The sequence below is a fragment of the Aythya ferina genome (assembly GCF_964211825.1).
Source record: "Aythya ferina genome assembly, chromosome: 24".
NCBI lineage: Eukaryota > Metazoa > Chordata > Aves > Anseriformes > Anatidae > Aythya > Aythya ferina.
The window spans coordinates 4,601,896-4,621,001 of NC_140322.1; the positions used below are offsets into that span (position 1 = coordinate 4,601,896).

The 19,106-nt window shown below is 40.7% G+C and overlaps 1 protein-coding gene across 4 annotated transcripts in view; it reads right to left on the reverse strand.

Annotated features, from left to right (window-relative positions):
- Positions 1–19,106, reverse strand: part of LOC311423459 (lethal(3)malignant brain tumor-like protein 4) — a 49,892-nt gene that overhangs the window by 15,442 nt on the left and 15,344 nt on the right. For all 4 annotated transcript variants that reach the window (XM_084497463.1, XM_084497465.1, XM_084497462.1 and 1 more), the window contains 14 exons: positions 18,093–18,201; positions 17,379–17,550; positions 15,902–15,959; positions 14,669–14,757; positions 13,303–13,407; positions 12,513–12,648; positions 11,928–12,019; positions 10,817–10,968; positions 9,167–9,243; positions 7,621–7,706; positions 3,698–3,808; positions 2,394–2,508; positions 2,179–2,278; positions 1,160–1,339 (listed from right to left, as the gene is read on the reverse strand). In XM_084497463.1, the coding sequence (XP_084353589.1) occupies positions 1,160–1,339; positions 2,179–2,278; positions 2,394–2,508; positions 3,698–3,808; positions 7,621–7,706; positions 9,167–9,243; positions 10,817–10,968; positions 11,928–12,019; positions 12,513–12,648; positions 13,303–13,407; positions 14,669–14,757; positions 15,902–15,959; positions 17,379–17,550; positions 18,093–18,201 (1,582 nt within the window). The remainder of the gene's footprint in view (positions 1–1,159; positions 1,340–2,178; positions 2,279–2,393; positions 2,509–3,697; positions 3,809–7,620; positions 7,707–9,166; positions 9,244–10,816; positions 10,969–11,927; positions 12,020–12,512; positions 12,649–13,302; positions 13,408–14,668; positions 14,758–15,901; positions 15,960–17,378; positions 17,551–18,092; positions 18,202–19,106) is intronic.

Here is a 19,106-nt window from a genome sequence, read left to right on the forward strand (position 1 = left end):
CCAAGACTCTGATCCCAGCAGCTACAAGAAACCCACTGAAGCATGTACTGCAGTGAAATCAAGAGATTTAAGATTTTGGAACTCTGATTCCTCCGGATAACATTTAAGACAGTTTCCACAGCTAAGTTTGCTGCATAAATAGAGCTACACAGTTAACCATGATAGGACAAACAGCAGAAGTTAAAAGATATGCACACTGAATTTGAACCTCCTACTATCAGGAAATTAACTAGTTAGAAAAACATAAGTATACTGCAATTTTAGATTGCCATTTATTCTAGGAGAATCCCAAAACTCCTGATAAAATTTTCAAGTAACAGTGCCATTGAAATGCAATCAATTCCGTTGTCAAGAGTAGCAAAAGGAGATCCCAGCACATTACTGGGATAAGAAGAGGCAAACTTTGGCCTGGCTATGCACACTTTAGGGGAGAGGTATTCCTTTTGTCTGACCAAACATATCTCAATAACGTTATAAATCTAAGCAAAGCAAAGAAACCTTAAAATGCATACAGGCCTTAAAATACAGAAAAGACCTAAGATATCACCAGAGACTGCCTTAGTGAGACGGAATTCCTACAGATTGTAAGTGACAATAGTGAAAGAATTCCTGCCCAGGTTTGTCCCAATGACAGACTGACTGCCTCCTGCAGCCAGTGAACTAATACACTGTTTACCTCAATGATACTCAATTCCAAGATCTTCATGTAAGAAAATAAAATATCTGAAGGAACTCCACTTGTTTGCCAAGTGATACATACGGAGCCATTACACCTAGCAGTGTAACGCAACAGGCTCTGGGGTAGATCGCAGTTACAGTTTAATAGTGCAAAATAATCTTGCTTGACAGTTTTAGGACAGGAAATGAAGAAAAAGAATATATTTTAAATTGAAACAGCAAAGAAAAATTTATGGAGTCAGAATGCAATTTCCTTTGTTGGAATGTGACCAGAGCAGCAGGATTAAGGAATCAAGAAACCTATTAAGGCATATGAGGGTATAAAATGCACTGCTCTGTGTTAAGAGTGTCTGGGGCATGGGTCAATATTACAGACAGATGAACTCAATGCTCTACTGCTTCTCTGCCAATTCCTGTGTTTGTCAGCCTTGTAAAATGGTTTTGTTCCCTAGTACCTGCCTAGGAAATGTGTTCAGCTCACCTGGAGTGTGGAGAGTCCTCCTGAGAAGACTCTCCTGTTCCCAGCAGGACTGGGGCAGGGGTCTCTATCCTCTTGGCTTTCTGAAGGCTATTGGCAGGGGAAGGTCTTTCCCCACTCAGGCGGTCCTGTAACGGGTTTTCTCTGCTGAGGTTCACGTCAGAATATGGGCAGCCAACTAACCTGAGTTAAAGAAGAAAAAAAAAAAAAAGAGATCATGATGCATGTTTCTAAAATCAGTCTTACCAGCCTCAGGCAGATATATACATCAACAAACCCAGAAAAAGCAAGGCCAAAACATGTCTGGAAGGGAGACATCATTACCCAATCTAAGGTGTGGGAAAGCACAGGACCAAATAGCAGGTTTAGAAATCAAAGTAGCGTTTTTAGAGTCATAGAGAATAACAACAGCTTTTCCTGTGCAGCCTGCTTGTCTGAGCAGTATTTCATGAAACAAAACAGTCCTGCAACTACCACTTTCAACAATGCAAAGTCCTTTACCACATTATCATTTACCACATTATATACTCCTGGACCTTCAGACCTCCCATTTGAGATTGTTTTCTTGCTCTGTAAAATAGTTTAATCAAGAAAAACCTTTCTTTCCCAAGAACACATAAGAAATCAAAGGCAAACCACAAAACAAGAGTGCTTTCTCCTTTCTCCTTATGGTATAATAATCTACCAACACTCTCCCTCTTAGTTGTCTTCTTGCATCCTGTTCTTGGGTATGTTATTTTATAAAAGAAATTCCCTCAGTAATACTGGAAGATAGAAATTGGAGAGAATTCATCTATGCTAGATTGTATTGCAGTTGTAATGATTATACTGGTATGAACTGAATTTATGGTGGAACAGTGCATTTAGACACAAGAGGGAGCTGCAATTTCACTAATAACTATCTCCAGAACAAACACCCTGTGATAATTTCAGTGCAGTGCAGGTGCTTGTTGCTGCATTACTCTTACAGACAGCATCAGACAGCTCACAAACAGAACCCTTATAAGATCTCATATACATACGTATAATGTGTTCCATATCGTGGGCCCCTGACATGACCAATACCGTGACAGCCTGGAGTAGGACACGCTTGTCCCACTGTTCCCACAGGATCAACAGCACCTGGTAATAAGAATTAAAAAAAGGTTAACGGATTTGTAAAAAGTTTCATACACCTCAAGAGCAGATCACATTTAGGGAAAATTATTTAATACAACAACGAGGTCATCTACATTACCTAGAGGGACTTGCAAAGCATGTCCAGTTTTTGCACACCAGCCTACTGGATGAACATCAGGGCTGTCTGCATCGACCCAAAAATCATAATTATGGTCCCAGCCATCAAAATGTATCTAAAAGAAGCACAGAGTCTCAGTGAGAGATACAGTTAAGGATATGACTCAGCTTTTATTTTAACTTCCCCCTTTTGTTTCACCTTGCTCAAGTTGGAGCTGATTCATTCAATCTTTCAGTCAAGCACAATCATTCTTTGTGCTCATTTTGTTTTCCTGACCCCTATGTCTATCTTTTAGGGAACAACCAGATTCTGGTGACATAGTCAAATAACAGGGCCTGCAAGAAAGCACAGACCGTTGGGTACTCCAGCACACTCCAGGCTAAATATATGCAAACAGAATTGCTTATTTAATTGTTTTGTTTTCTATGAATCCCTGAACACCATAAAAGCCAATGAGTTTGGCAAGTTTTGCAGTAAACAAGCTAGAATTTTCCACTGGACGAAGGGACTAGTAATGGTTGTTCAGATCCAGCTCAGGCAAACAGAAACTAAGGATTGCTGCTGTTTAAAGGTTAATGGGTTGCTCATATGGCAAAGCTGCAAAAAAAAGGTATGAACTGCGTGTCATGCCACTATACACTGGCAAAACTTGACTTTAGCTGGCAGTCACAGTGATGAGCCTGAGAATCAAATGGCCAAGGGGGAGCAAACTTCACTCCTGACCACATAATCATCCTTCAGGAAGGAGACCTGTGGCCAAGAAGCCCCCATCAGTGCAGGATCCACTTTAGCCAACTGATAACTAATTTCTCAGAAGCCAGTGCACAACGGACATTTCTGGTAATATATTAACATGAAAATAATTAGCTAAAATGCATCTGTGTAATGAATTTTTATTGGTTGGCGAATGAAGCTGCTTCCCACATGTATCAGGGCTTAACTTGCTTTTGATTTTCTTTTAAGTGTGTTAGAAAAAAATTGTCAGGTAGCTTCCCACCAGCAGAACATTAATGCTGCCTTCACTCGTACAGATCACACAAAAACCACTAAGAGATGGAAAATCATTCTGTCAAATCTTATTTCAAAATAGTTACATTAAAACAGTAACTAACAATACCAGGCAATTCCATCAGATTTCAATAGGCCAAAACAACAGAAATCATTTCCAGTTGGGCAGGCCTGTAGGCTCGATCATCTGTAAGGTGTGTGTTTGCTGCTTCTCATATCAAACGGGTATTTTTTTTGTACTGCCAATCACTGCATTCCTCAGCAGAAAGGCTCTGCGCTTCAAAGCAAGGTCATACCTTAATACGATGGTCATCTTTGTCAATTATCGTTGCTACTCTTATCAAGATGGGATTTCTTTTGTCTACAGCCTCTAACTTCATATTAACTTGGAATCCGTGAGCAGGACGCTGTAAAATAAGATCGTAAGCAGAATGCTAAAAAGTCAGGGCATTCACAACTAGCTGCCTTCTCTGAATAAAATGCACTGAATTTTTCATATACCAGTCAAATGTTTTTGCAGCTTTGGCCCCTGACCTCATATGGCAGACTATTTCAGAGGTTAAAGTAAGAGTTTTCTAAAGGAGTAGGCTATCCATTTGTCAGAAGTCCAAAATTACTCAAGGGGAAGCCTGAGCTTTCCCACGGCAGAGGAACATCTCAGTCAGTGCAAGAGGCTCTTCCTTGACAGAAGAGAAAAGACCAAATACGACCACAAGCTCCACTAATACACAGACTGAACAGTCTTGACAGCAAAACTGCTCAACACAGCAGAGATTACCTCACATTTGACAAGGATGCTGGCCAGCTTGCTTCTGTCTCACATCAGAAAGCCTGAAATGCTGCTGTGGGACACCTCCCTTCACTACATTACAGAGCATCATTCTGAGCATCAGATGCAGCCACCTCTGCTTCTGGACACTAACAGAGTTATCTTCATTTGGTGCTTGGGCTGGGAAACAAGTGGCTTCACTTCAGTGCACTGCCAAATTCTTCCTCTGACAAACACATTTTGCCTTAACTGTAACCTGGCAATTCCAGACACTCCTCTTCCTTCCCAGAGTAAAGAGGATACAAAAATCCCCACTTCCAAGACAACCGGAGGTATTTCAGTTCTTTGCTTTGAGCCTGGGCTTAAGCCTCTCTCATGCAACAATGGTGCAGGACCAGGAGCCCATGGGTCAAAAGAGTAATTGCCATCTGCTTCTTATGATAACTGCACCTGCTCGTTATCAGTTGTTGAAAACTGTGGCACTGGGGAACAGCGCTGGGACATGAGAGCAGTTCCAGCCACAGGAGTCTCATGCCCACAGTTGCTCATTTACCATTTGCCTCAAACCCCGGTGGTTGAAGTACTTTGTAAAGATTCCAGGATGCCCTTTGACGTGACGTGTGCCCTCTGCAGCAGCTGTGGATGTAAACCTCTATGTAACAGACAGTGTTTACCAATTTGTTTTCCATTTATTTTTGAAGGACTGTGAATTCCTCCTCTGAACTCCTCATCTGGGGGTTACAGAGCACTGGGTACTCATTGAAAACACACCCCTCTTCACTTCTGCACACAAAGGTCAGGGGAGATGACAGTTCTAAATCATGTCTTTGAACAAGATCAGGTTAACAAAAAGATTAATATCATCACTCTTTCCTCGCAATCTTCCTTACCCTTTTCACTGTCAGCAGCTGGGTACAGGGAGGGAGGTCACTTCTGAGATGAGGGGATTACAGACTCCAAACCTCGAGTTTCCCTTCAGTCTTTTCACCTGGATACAAGCTTTTATCCGCAGGCTTCCAGCCACGTGGTACATCACAAGCCAAGCAATCTAAACTGCATTTAGTTTTAAGAGTGTCTTACTGAGCCAGCCAACATTGCCTGACTTTCTTGGGGAAAGAGTGAGTGCTAGAGAACAAAACGCTGCCCAGAAGAGGAGTCTATTTGAGTCTTGTTGAAGGGTCACTGCCTTTCTGGAATAGCTTCTGAATGTTTTTGACATCCCAAGACAATGGGTTGAAATAGTGCTGCTGACAATGAAGCTGTCTCCTCCTGTGTTTCTGGGTGGAGGAAAAGGCAGAAATCCAGATACAAGATCTACTATTTGCGCTGATGATCAGTGTCTCCAGACTACATACATTAGCTCTTGAAAACTGTTAAAAAATAATTCAGTGAGAAATGCCAGTTCTGGCTCTCAACCCGTATTTTTATGTACTGATTTCCTGTAATTGCTAGCTGGAAAAATAATAATAATAATACAAAAATCAATAACTGTGCCATGTATTTGCACTTCAGACCAACCATGCCAGAAAAATAACAAGGTTTGATCCTGGAAGAGTTCTATTAACCGTTGTTATATCAAATGCAATTTTTTTCTGCCTCATTTTCATAGAAGAGTCTTGGATGCTAATTTAGACTCCAAAGTTTCATGAGAGCCAGAATTGGCCCTTCAACCATTCTCTCAAAGCCAGATATCTGGACGAATGAAGCAATGGCTGCAGAAATTGATGAAAAACAGGAAGAGAGTCAGACAAGGCACTTACATTCCCCCTTGGGAAGATGCTTCATTTTGGAAGAATCCAAAAGAGGGAGTATCCACATTAAAAAGGCTCTCTGTACTGAGCAAAGCCCTATTATCTTCAGGTGACATTTCTCAACACATTTTATATTCTGAAAATCTGAGGAAGCAATGCTGTAATGATAGATTACTGAGGACTGGAGAGTGGCAGTTTTAAGTAGGCTGCACTCCACTGTTTTTTTTGTCATGGAGAGTTTTATCACCTTTCCAAAACATTTGTCTCTACAGCACCAGTTCTGTTGTTCCTCTATCGTGCAGAAGACCAGTTGCTGCATTCCTTCTCTCTTGTATTCTGAAATTCCCCATTTTCCAGCACTGTTGGGATTTTGCAAATGCAGCTCAGAAAAAGGCTGAGCCTACGCTGGGGGTAACAAACGCGTCCTACTGACAAGCCTCACTCATTATCCAGCACACTGCCTCCGAGGTGCTTCGCATGCTGCGCTTCGTGATCGAAGATGCTGCCTGCCCAGCTCTGGAAAACCTTAATCCAAGGGATGCTTTGGAGTTCCACTGTGCTGCAGATAGCTCCAGCTGTGGCCTCACAGCTCTCTAAAGAGGCAAACCCAGCCTCCTCCTATTACGTGACACCCGCCTTGACAACCTACAACAATTTCAAATGGACACCTGCTGAAATCTAGCAATTATCAGCCCTGCTTGGCTGGATTTTTACCTCCCTTATCTGAGGCCTCCTTGATTGCTTTTCCTCCTCAGGCCCAAAGACCTTACCCACAAAATGTAAGGGAGGGCAGCAGGTATTAACCTGCAAGTCTAACTTTATCAAAAGGATTCAAGGCAAATATCATGATGCCACAGGAAAGTTTTTAAACACACCGCAAAGTTTAGCAATGTGAACCAGCGCCATGGAAGACACTGCTAAGAAATAAAAAAAGCAACTTCAGAATTTATTTATGAAGTTATTTTAAAGGCTTTTGTTGCATTTCTGCTCACAGTGAGCTTCCAGATAAATGCACTGAACTCCACTGTAAAAAAATGAAGCTCAGGCTCCCATGGCTGAGAGAATCTGAGAATCTTCAGATGGTCTTACTCCATTCTAGGAGTCTGGCAGAGATGCTCCATCACCTGGCAGTACGCTTATTCCTGCAGAGGGCACAGCTGGCTCCCCCGGAGAAGAACCACGATCAGTATCAGAACATGCTAGTTCTCAACAGGAACTTTTCACTCTACCTTCATTTTATCCTCACCAACCAGGGGAAAAGGGGATTTACACAACTTCAAGGGGAAAATATTTCAGAGGAGTTTTTAAAATTTAATGTGGGGGAGACCAACCAATGAGAGGAATTCCAGACATCTCTTTCCCTTCAAACACATACACACATACCACTGCTTCTCCTCCCTTCCTCACCAAATATCCCAAGTTGCAGACCGGTGATACTCAGTTCTGATCCCAGCAAAGGGAGTGTCTGGAGTCTCCTCAGCCAGCACCAGTCTTGCCCACCTCACCTGGGAGAACCCCTCTGCCCACCCAGTCAGACCTTGAGCAAAATGCCAGCTCCAGTAAAAGTAAAAAACATGCCTTCACTTTCTTAGCACAGACATGGTGAACCACCACCAAATACAACATCTAGAAAGAAAGGGTAGATAACAGAAGTTTCCCCTACTCTTCTGACCTAAGAAAATCAAAGAGATTAACCAACCAGTTTGAATGCTCTTGCTGGAGCTGCCTGGGAATTAGTTTCTTCCAAGTATTTCTCCCATGAGAAGGCTTTAGGATCCTTGTATCCTGAAAAACATGGAGAATTAATATTTAAGTAAGAAAAACCCAGCTATTGTTATAAATAACAGAAAAGCAGCTATGTAGCACACGGTTATTATGTTAACTTAGCACTTTTAAAGGATGGCACTGGGAAGTGTTGTTCATACACATCACTTACAGCACACACAACAGCACTGCAAGTTTCCTGAGCTTCTACACAGGCCTTTAACCCTGACCTGAAAAACCTGAAGAGTTTGTTTCTGTACAGCTTAATCAATTCTTACTCTCTAGAGAAAGCTGCCAATTAAGAGCTAGTCAGAGGATTCTGTGATGTGCAATGGCATCACTAAATTAATTTCCTATTTTATTAACCATCCTATGTGTGAGTGCCTGCCAGATTGCAGGAACTTCTCATCTCCTCCTACCTACTCACCCATAGCTGAATAAAATTAGCAGTCTTGAAGCAAGAGGCTCTGTCACCATTACCTACCTACCCAGACACCTACATGGCTGTGCTACTCTAACGACAACAGGATGCATCTCTCTGGCAGCAACTCCTAAGCTACGTTTAAGAAACTGCTCTACCTTCTTTTCCTCCCTATTTCAGTATTCTTTTTAGCCTCAATATTGTTCCCTTTTGGCAGGAGGACCCGATCACTAATTGCATAGGACAGTCTGCAAATTGCTGCACATAAATCTTTCAGCAGAGAAATGAGAATTGACTGCAGATTCTCTTAGGGGCACAGGCAATCACAATGTGAGTAGGGGAGCTGCACGCCACAGCCTTGTTGTACTTTCCAGAAGCAGGAACAGAGGTGGTGCTGCTGAAGAATAAGGGTCTATAACCCCTTTAGCATCTACAGTAAAAGGCACTACGGCTAATTCTTCCACTGCAGAGGCAGCTTGTAGTGCTACCCACTCTACTAAACTTGATATGCAGTAATTACAGAATTTCTCACTCCAGGGCTGTCAATCTAGCAAACAGCAGACATTATTTTTTTATTATTTTTAAGGTGAATAAGCACTTGCATTGCCTGAAAACAACACTTGTTTTCCTGTAGGTTCTGTCCTTTTTCATTTGCCCAACATTCTCCTCATTTACTGAATTCCAGTGCAGCAGAAGGCGATGTGGCTTCAGTTATTCCTTCATTTTCAGAAATTCCATCCCATTATCTATAAAATCCTAATACCGATTCCTCTTTCTTCCAACTCACCTTAGAGGAAATTCTGAAAATACTTCAAATTTCTTTCCCTTCTGAAATCAAATTCAATTGCAAATTACCAAACCTTGTTCCTTTGCTTGAAAGAGCTGTAAAACAAAATAAACTGCAGTGCAAAAAGTATGAACAATAACATTGTTCAGTCGGTAAAGAATACTGAATGGAATCTGTAAATTCCTGTAAATCTTGCAAATACGTAATTATGTGGAAGATAAAGCCTGCAGGTTTTTTGACTGAGGCAGGAAATAAGTCTCACTTTCAACATACCAGGTGGTGTTGTCAGCGGGGTTCCAGTTTCTTGGCAATAGCCAACAGGACGAATATATGGGCTGCTAGCTTCACACCTGAATCAAAGAGAAGTTGGCATCAGTCAGTTTTAAAGCAAAAAGAAAAAAAAGAATTTCAGATGCTGTCTGATACGCTTTTGCTAGGGTAGCAGATGCTTTCAGTGGGTGTGATCACGGTGTAAAAGACAAGCATTACCTCGTCAGAATTTATAAAGCCAAGTTTTCAAGGCATTCAAGCTGCCCCAAAAGATGTCTGTTGCTTTAAAAAACAACAACCAAAAAGCTCCCCCCATGGGCCATACAAACCACACATCACCCTGGACCATCCAAGCTGAAATATAAAGGAAGCAAACAAACGAAAACCAAACTTTTGTCCCTAACTGAAACCCAAACTTTGGAAGAAGGGGCAATGACTTTCAATATCTCACCAAGAACTACATGTTACCCATTAACTCCAGCTGAAACCTACTGGTAGTTTGCCTGGTTCCCAATTTTATTGCATATATACACCTCTTGAGCTCCCAGAAGAGGGGATGTGTCCATTTGAGACAGCCCCTTTTGTCACATCTGCTCTAAGGAAGGGACCAAAGCAGCCTTTCAGACTGAGGAAAAAATCTGTATTTTCAGCCAAATGCTGCTCTGAAGCTTTGTTTGCTTGTGTTTCCTATTAACATTTCCAAATTCCAAACAAAACATGGCATGGAAACAAAGCTTCATGGGCTACAGCGGCAAAGGAACTAGATCTGAAGACCTGCTAATCGAAACACCAGTGTTACAAAGCTCTGGATGATATATTTATGGCAAAGAAAGAAAAGACTCTCTTGGCACCAGAGACGTACCTATGCTGAAAAAAAAAAAAATCATACAAAAGGAGGTGAGGGAGAAAACACAGAACACTGATTGAATCAGTGCTATGTAGATAAGCATGTGCCTCGTGTTGCTTTCACAGGCAAATTCAAAGAAAGTTTCTCCATTCATGTGGGCTGGGAAACCTGGGCCAAAGAGGAAAAATGGTTTTTAAACTAATACTTCACCTGGCCCCAGCATGAGGGGTGGGGATCAAGATGCAGATGCAGAACAATTGTAGTTCAGGTCAGGACTTCAAAGCCTAAATGTTGGCAATCCCTTCTATTTTTGAAGTGCCTTATCTAAACTCTGCTGAAGCAAATGGGAAGATTTTTACTGACTTTAGTACTACCTACTTCCAAACGTAAGTCTGCAGGGAAACATGCCAACAGCCATTACTAGCTCTAGAGGAGAGGATGTTACTAATTAGAGGTGTTTGTCACCAGTGGAGCTTACTGTTTTTTATTTCAGTTCTGCCAGAGGATAACATGAACAGTTCCTAACCTGGCCCCCAGTCACCAGCTGCGTTTCCTCAAAGGCTGCTCTAGCAGTTCAGGTTAATCCCACTGACTTTGCACGGAGCCAGCTGAAGAGTACACAAACAGCAGGGGAAACTACTGGGCAGTGTCACTTAGTAAAAAACCCCAAACAATTACTCGGATATTTGAAAGCTAATTTAAGATCCCAACTTTAATGACTACACTTAAAATATGAGATGTTAGTGACAGAGTGCAATAAACCACGGTCTACTTGCAGATATATATTAGGAATAGATTCTCTTTACCAGTAGTCATAATTCTCATCCCAGTTATCAAAATGAATTAGCAGGCGGTTATCCACCATGTCAGTGATGGTTGCAACACACATCAGTGACGGATTCTTCTTGTCCACTGCCTCTAGCTTCATTCCCAGACGAAAACCAGATGGTGTGACAGGCTGAGGAACAGGACATCAGGAAAGGGAAATCAGCCACATTCTAGCCCACACCATTTAAATCACTGTTATAAACTCATTAGTTGCAGGTTGTAACCCTGAAACCCACAGACCAAAACACAAGCCACCAGCAAGAGGGCTACAGACGAGATTTTCATGTTTTCTGGCAATAAACGTTACTATTTCTGAAAAAGAGCTGGTGCAGCCTGAGTAACTGAATCTCCAGGTATACAACAATACAGATCTCAAACCAAACCATTCTGTGATTCTATGCACAGTTTTGTGCTGCTAAGTACTGGCTGAGGATAAGCATGAGCACTGATGGTTCTCTCTTATTAGTGGAAAAGTTGGAGAGTATCCAGACAAAAATCTACTTGGTTGGGCCCTGATCCCTCTGCAGACAGTGCTCTGTCCACTGGCAGCACCAAATCCACCAGGCTGTGGACTTTATGTCATTTCAGTGACACAGAATGGGAAGCAGCGTTATAAACAAACTGAAGCTAACAAAGGAAAACAACAGTGGGTGAAGGATGAAAAATACTCAAGATCCATGGCCTCATAATAAATCCCATGGCGCACATGAGCATGCTGCTGGAAACCAGAAATTATTTTGGAAATGATTAAATTAGAGGAAAGTGACACAAATATCTTGACTGCAGGGACACAGCAAAACAGACTGTTGTAATATATTTAACAAATGGTAGAGTAAATCTTTTCCTCCAGTATTAAGGAAGAAGGGAAATACAAATTCTCTGCCTGGAAAGCCAGTGACTAGGGGAGGGAAAAAAAATGTACTAGCTTCCATCTTACAAATAAATCACAGCAGGAAATAGCTTGCATCTGATTGTACCGTGGCTGTACCTCTGACATGAGCATATTAAAAACATGTAAATATTCTGGTCAAAACTTGCTTAGCATCAGACCTGATTTGAAAACATCTTGTATTCAATATCACCACTTACAGTGCTGAGGGTCTTAAAAAGGCTTTTTGGAGCTGCTTGAGCTTTGCAATTCTTCAAATAGGAAGCCCAATTAAATTCTCCCTCCTTGAAACCTAGAATGAGAGATAAAAAGATTGTTTTACACAAACCCATTACATTCAGATTGGTTTTTCAGAAATGGAAATTACCTGGGAAGAATATGAACTTTGCATGATAACTGCCCTTCTACAATCTTCAGGGGTTATGCATTTCGGCTAAAACATCTCTCTCTTTTTCAGTATAATGTCCAGTCATTAATCTCAACCTTCAAACATTTCTAGGAAATTGAATGCCAGGAAGAATAAAGTTCTGAACTCCAAAGAAACTCCTTTGCTCACCCAATAAAGAGTTTCTAATTTGACTAACAACGTCAATCTTTGGGAACATCAAAAGGAAGTTGTTATGTTCTTTTTGTGATTCACTATGTTAATTACACCTCTTCCCTTTAAGCCACTCAGATCGAGTTCGATAATGAAATCATACTAAAAATGAAACATGCACAGCCAGGACAACTAGCTCTTAGTAGAATTTATGGCGTCTTGCACACCATTTTATTTTTGTCCGTACCTTTAGGAGGGAGCAGCTTATGGCTTGTTTTTTCACACCAGCCAACAGGATGGATGTCTGAGGAATCAGCATTAACCCAGAAGTCATAGCACTCCGGATAACCGTCAAAATGTAATCGCATTCTATACCCTTGTACCTATAAGCAGGGATTGTACAACATCGTCATACAGAGCCTTAAGAAAAATACTAACACAATGTTTTTCCTGTATTTTGATTTATAGATAAAAGTGTAAGACCTGGTCTATTTCTCAAAAGCCTACTTTTATTTTTCCTGATTTACATCTCCCAGTTTCCATGGTCTTCTTTCCTCACTTCAAAGAGCTGACAACAGAACCAGTCAGTGTAACTTCAGTGGACTTGTTTTTATTCCATACCCCACATATTCCTGTGCTGCAACATCCAGAGTGCAAATGCAGCAGGAGAACACTTATATCTACGTCAGCTCGACACAGATTTCACAGAATTGAAGAAACATAGCGTTTCCACTTGCTGATATATACTAAGTCTCGGGGCCTAATAGCATTGTTCTTTTCACGTTCATTCATTGCATGGAATTAAAAGGTTTATTATTATTATGAAATACAGTTGCAAAAGTCTGAGCACAAAATCCTACAAAAGTGGGATTTCATGGATTCTTAACCACATAACCATATTCCTCCAGTGTCACTTTGAAATCCTCCTAATCATTAATTAATTAAAATACAACTATTCCCATGTTCCTAGTTTTTATTGAAAAAGTATCCTAAATATAAACGGGATTTTTGGAATCAAAGATAGGAATAGCAACTACCTCAGCCACTGTAAGAACACAGAATCGAGATGGGTGCTCAGGGTCCAGCCCTTCCAATTTCATTCCAACTTTAAATCCATTTCGGCCTTGTGGGAATGATTGATACTGTGTGGGAGAGGAAAAAGAGACAGAAATTTGTTTTTAATTTCTAAAGAGAAAATCTATTGCAGAGCATTCATCAGATATGCTTTGAATTTTCAACTCAGAGCAGAAAATTCTATCACTAAATGATTGCTGCTTTAATAGACAGGCTCAGGTACAGAGATCAATAACAGCATGATCACCATATTTCAGGTTTACTTGTTATTCTAATTAATCTCTGAAAAACACTGAACCATGAGTCTGTTGCAATTAACTGTGAACAAATCTTTCAGCAGATGCAGAAATGAGCTCTATTCAAACACAAAAGAATCCCCTTCACAGCCCAGTGTAGGAGGGCTGGCAGAAACAAACAGCCAGGAAAGCTAAAATCATTCTGCCTGTGTCAGCACGAGGTCAGCAGTCCAGACTTCCCCAAAAGGTAACTTCTCATCTTCAAATAGTGGAAGGGAGAAAGAATGTTTAATCTGGAGCCCATTTACACAGCCATTCCAGAAAGCATTTGTGTTATTAATTTATTTGCAATCTGAATCCAAATTAAGCATCTGAAGTATAGCAAAGGCTTAAGCAGAAATTTTAACTGCAATTGCAAATAGCTTATTGCATCTGCTGTAGTTAACTGCCTCTCCTTCTCATCTCACCCTGGACAGTGCAAACAGCTCTCTCCTTTGAAGAATTCACTGTGAGTTGAACTTTTAATTTGGGCTGCCGAACCAGAATGTAGAAGCAGCTTCCCCGCATCTAAATTCATCTTCTCCTAACTTCAGTGCACCAGACTGTGGATGACCACAGCTTCCCTTCTAACGATTACTTCTCACTGAGGTAATCTCTGACACTCTCAGAGCTAGCTGACTTACAGTTTTCTACATAGGAAGGCTGGAAGGGGCGTAGTACAGACACAGATGAAACACAGGACATATGAAAGACATTAAACTGTTCCTCTATGATGTTGCTTAGAGATTGCCTAACAGCCAATTTATTCTGAGCTACCCAAAGCAGACCGACACAGTCATTGTTTATTTGTGAGTGGGATTCAATCCGTGGTTTTTACAGCGCTGGTTTTGGATGAGACTCACAGGGTAGATGTTTGTTTCCACAGTGCTTCAGGGCTGGAAACAAACATGAGGTTTTCACTGCCTGCTTGCAGTAAATAGCTAATAAATATAACTGCTGGTTTGAGGATAGTCTCACATTCTACTTGCATTGAGTTAGTAATTCTGGGAGGCTTCCTGAGAAAAACAATGAAAGAGCTGAAAAAGCTGCCAACCTCTCTGAACAGTTTTAGGGGAGCAGCTGGCATCCGTTCCTCTTCTAAGTAGGAAACCCAGTTCCATACCTTCTTCTTTGCAGGAACAACTAATCAAAAACAAAAACAAAAATGAGTGTTTCTCCCAGACATCTCCCATTTTTCCCTCTCTCCTCTTTCTCCTCCCATTCCTGCAAATCATTTTTACAGCACCCGGAGCAGCTCCAGGCAGCGGCGCTGCTTTCCAATCAGGTGCAGAGTTACTTTTACAGCAAATAAGGAGGCAGCTCTGAGCTCAGCTCCGCCAATGCTGTTTTGCTGCAGTACCCCAGAGGAGGCAGTGTTACCCAACTTTTGAGGAAAGGTATGAATTCCAACAGTAGGACAACCGTGCTCATTCCTTATTAGCAAAAATTTATCGCATCGCAGGTCAAATGAATTGTGGCACCCAAATTGCTGGAAGCTACCCATGGAAAGCTGCCACGGTAAAGTTTCGACAAGATATAATAACTTAAAATAGTGGAAAATGATTACTTCAGATAATTCACAGAGAAATAAGGGGTTAGATATGAACTAAATGACAGCACAGAGGCATATAACTGCAGCTGAAATAAACCTAAAACAAAACAATGAAAAAACAAGTGAATTTTCATTCAATTCACAAGATTTTTTGTATGTACAGATATGAACTTACATATTTATAACCTGCTAATACCACAGTGCATCTACTACAGAGGCAGCTACCAGTACATACATGATGAAGACAACTTGGCAGGTGCTTGGATTCGTTTTAGCAGAACCACGGTCATACACACAATAAATTACATTTTAAATGCATATTAAAAATCCCCCCTGGTTATGCTAACTCCTTTAAGGTATGCAACCAATTTAACCCAAAAGTTTGCCATCAATCTCATGTTGCTTACAATTTATGTTCTATTTGTCATTTGTGGCTATGAAGCTCTCCAAAGTCAATGGAAACAAAGATTCTTATCGGCTTCAGCGAGCTTTGGATCAGGCTGTCTCCTTCCAGATCCTCTACGCTGTGCCCAACATGCAGGCAAATCTAGCATATTCTTGCTAATACATTTCAGAAGACTGACTGTGGTAAGAGGGTTATGTACCTAATAAGCTATTCTGAATGTGAAATGAGCTCTACTGTCCTTTCTTCTTCTGTTTACTATTATTCACTTTATAATAGCTAGTAAAATAATCTATAAACATTAAAGAAAAGAGACTATGAGCTTAGCTCACCTTGTTTTATTGGTTTAGTGTTTCTGCGGCTTTTCATATTATTTGATTTATTCTTCTCCTAGACACAGATACGTTAAAAAAAAGTTTAGCAATATTGTTGTTTCCTCCCTCTGATCATCTCACAATGCAGGTACAATAAGGATGTAACATGTAACTAACAGGACTATTAGCTAGCATTATTTCCCTTTGAATAACCCTGCAAGAGCATTAGTAGGGTACGTTACATAAATAACTTTGATCCTGCAGTATCCCAAAATACTTTACAAATTAATTAATATGCTACTGAAGTTCATTTAAACATGGCCATTGAAGAGCAGTACGAGCCCTAAACCTCCATTACAATACACAGGATTTGCCTTCTGCAGTGCTGGATTTACTGCTCACATAAGCAACCTCACTGTAATGCTCCATTTTCCTTTCAGGGGTTCTTATGTCCATCTATGCCAGGGAATGGATACAGGAAAAAAAAATCACTTATGAAGCCCTGAAAGAAGCAGATGCTTCAAGGAACTATTGCCATAGATGAACACCCCAGAAAATATCTCCCTGTGTCACATTCCAAGCCAGATTGCCATTCAAAGTTCTATGTCAAGCTCATTAATTCACCCACGGTTGTCATTTCTTGAAGTAGAACAAAAAGGGCAAAATGTGAAATGCAAAGCTGCCTGCCAAAGCACGCCCTAGAAGAGAGAGTGGGGCAGTTTCAAATGAGGAAGAGGAGAAAGGGAAGAGACGGAGGGCAAGGACTTCTGCAAACATATATACTGAAATCTCTCTCATATGCATCACAGAGAAAAACTGAGCGATAAAATGAATTAATCATCAGAAATTTCATGACATCAGAAATTTCAGCTTGCATTACCACCAACCACCTACCCCAGTGGCTCTCCATTAGAAAAACAAGTGCAATTCATGAACATAAATGTAACGGTTCAGGTGTGAGACTGTGCACATGGCAGCAGAGTGCAGACTTGCACAAAGGAGTAGGATGCTTAATGAATATTAAGAAAAGCTGAGATCAGGACTGAGGTACTTCTATGCGTACACCATTAATACATGTTTCTAGTGGTGTAGAGAATGTACATACAAGCACATTATAAAAAGCAATCAAACTCTGCTGTTTGACACTAATCTTCAGCCTCACGTAGTATTTCTTGACTGTAGTTAGGTGTAATATTTGGGAGGGCATGTACTCTTATTGGGAAATAAGCTCAGTGCACAGGGCTATAGCTACGTCTATATTACATTACTGCCTGAAATCTTGACTGTGACTTCACACGAGCTATTCACCAATACGACTCCTCAGATTTCAGAACAGATATTCTCATTCCTGAGGTAAAATCAGAATCAGACCCAGACCATTCTCATGGGTACAGAACAACCTCCCTTGGCTCAGTTTTCCTTGCACAGTGAAGCCACAGACTTCTACATGCTCTTTACAGTTCTTGTTAAAGTAAATACATATGGCCTTATTTACCTCATCCTCATCTGCATTTTCCTCATCATCCTCAGACTCCAGAAGCAGTCTTCTCTTCCTTCGGAGACGTTTGGCAGGTCTGTCAACCTCATTCACCTGACAGCCAATGCTGACATTAGGATTTCTGCTATTTCCCCTGTTTCTGCAATCATCTGGAATGTCTTTGGTATCACTATATATTCAAAATTGAAAACAAAAACAAATTAAAAGACCAGTAATATTTCTGCAGGATTCCCAATGTCTCTGTACCTGTTTGGCAGAATGAGGTTGCTGCGAACCTAAAGAAATGAAACATGTTTGCAAGATTTGCCGTATATTTATCTCTTAAAATACTTGAAAGTACCTGAATAGCTATCGCTACCAAAGCAGCTCCAGAGGGTTTTTAATACTGCCTTTTTACAGCTCTGTGGAAAACAGGACATCATCCTTATCTACAGGAGAGGGAACTGAGGCACCAAGCACAAAATGAGAACTTATGCAGGTTGAGAAATTAGGATTGATATCCAGAAAAAAGCTCTCCTCAGTTTGGCTTGAGAGCCTCAAGGGTAACAGGAAGGTCACCAGCAGAGCTTTGCAGGCAGCCCTGCTTCTGCCATGCCATGTTAACACTTGCTCTGAGGACTTCATTACCTTCACAGCAATGCTTCTCTCTAGCACAAAGTTATCCCTAAGCAGTTTTAAACACAGAAGAAGAAGAAGCTGGGGTTTATTTACCTGTCCCTGTGCTGCTGAGAGCCTGTCTGAGTGCAAAACTTTCCATTCGCAAAGCAATCCATTTGACCACGGGTTTGGAAAACAGAATAGGGCAAGTTGTCTTTGGACACTGCAGAAGCAAAGAAAAAGAAAACTATTAAAGTAAAATGTTAGAACTTTGTACTTCTTAAACACCTTTCATGCAAGGAGTTCTGTCAAAGTCCTTTACAAACTTTCAGTGAGCCTCAGTACCCCATTGTGAGGGAAGTAATTATTATCGGTACACTGGCATGCAGAAAGAGTGTACCACCTCATTAAAGAAAAACCACTTTTATCTGTAGTATTTTAATTTCAGAGACGCTCTGCCCTCTGTGAAAGTATTAAAGAAGATATAATCTCAAGGCTATAGCCAGGACACAATTACAGATCTTTTTATATTTCTTTATTCCTAGTAACCCTCTAACTTGAAAAGCAAATGTCAGATGAGCCCACTTTGTTTGTATACTTTAAATACAGTTGGTTAAGTTTTAAAACTTCAGTCTTTATCTACACTTTGTACATAGGAAAAAATCTTTCATAGGCAGTCTTTAAAAATAGCATTATTGATGGGAAAATAGAAACAATTATTTCTGAATCTAGCAAGGAGTATATATCCATCTTGCTTCTGAATGAAAGCATGAAAATACAAGGAGAATCTCCAGTATACTGTTTACTTTCTACTAATGTTTGGCTTTTTCCTAATGCAATTTAATTTATGTTGAATATTTTAACAAAACACGGTTGCAGTAATCCCCATTACCAGGCATCTGTGCTATCCCAATGCATACTTCGCTCAAGTTCTCTGACGTGCAAATTGTGCACAGGGCACTTATGCAAACGTCATTCATATTCTGCACTTTGGGGCACCGTTTGTGTGCACTGGTTTGATCAATTCATTCCTGTACGCGCCATTTAAGAGAGAAAAAAAAAAGCAAACAAGGCACCAGGCAATCGAAAACACTGAGATACGAGTCACTTTGCTTCTTGTTTAAAAGC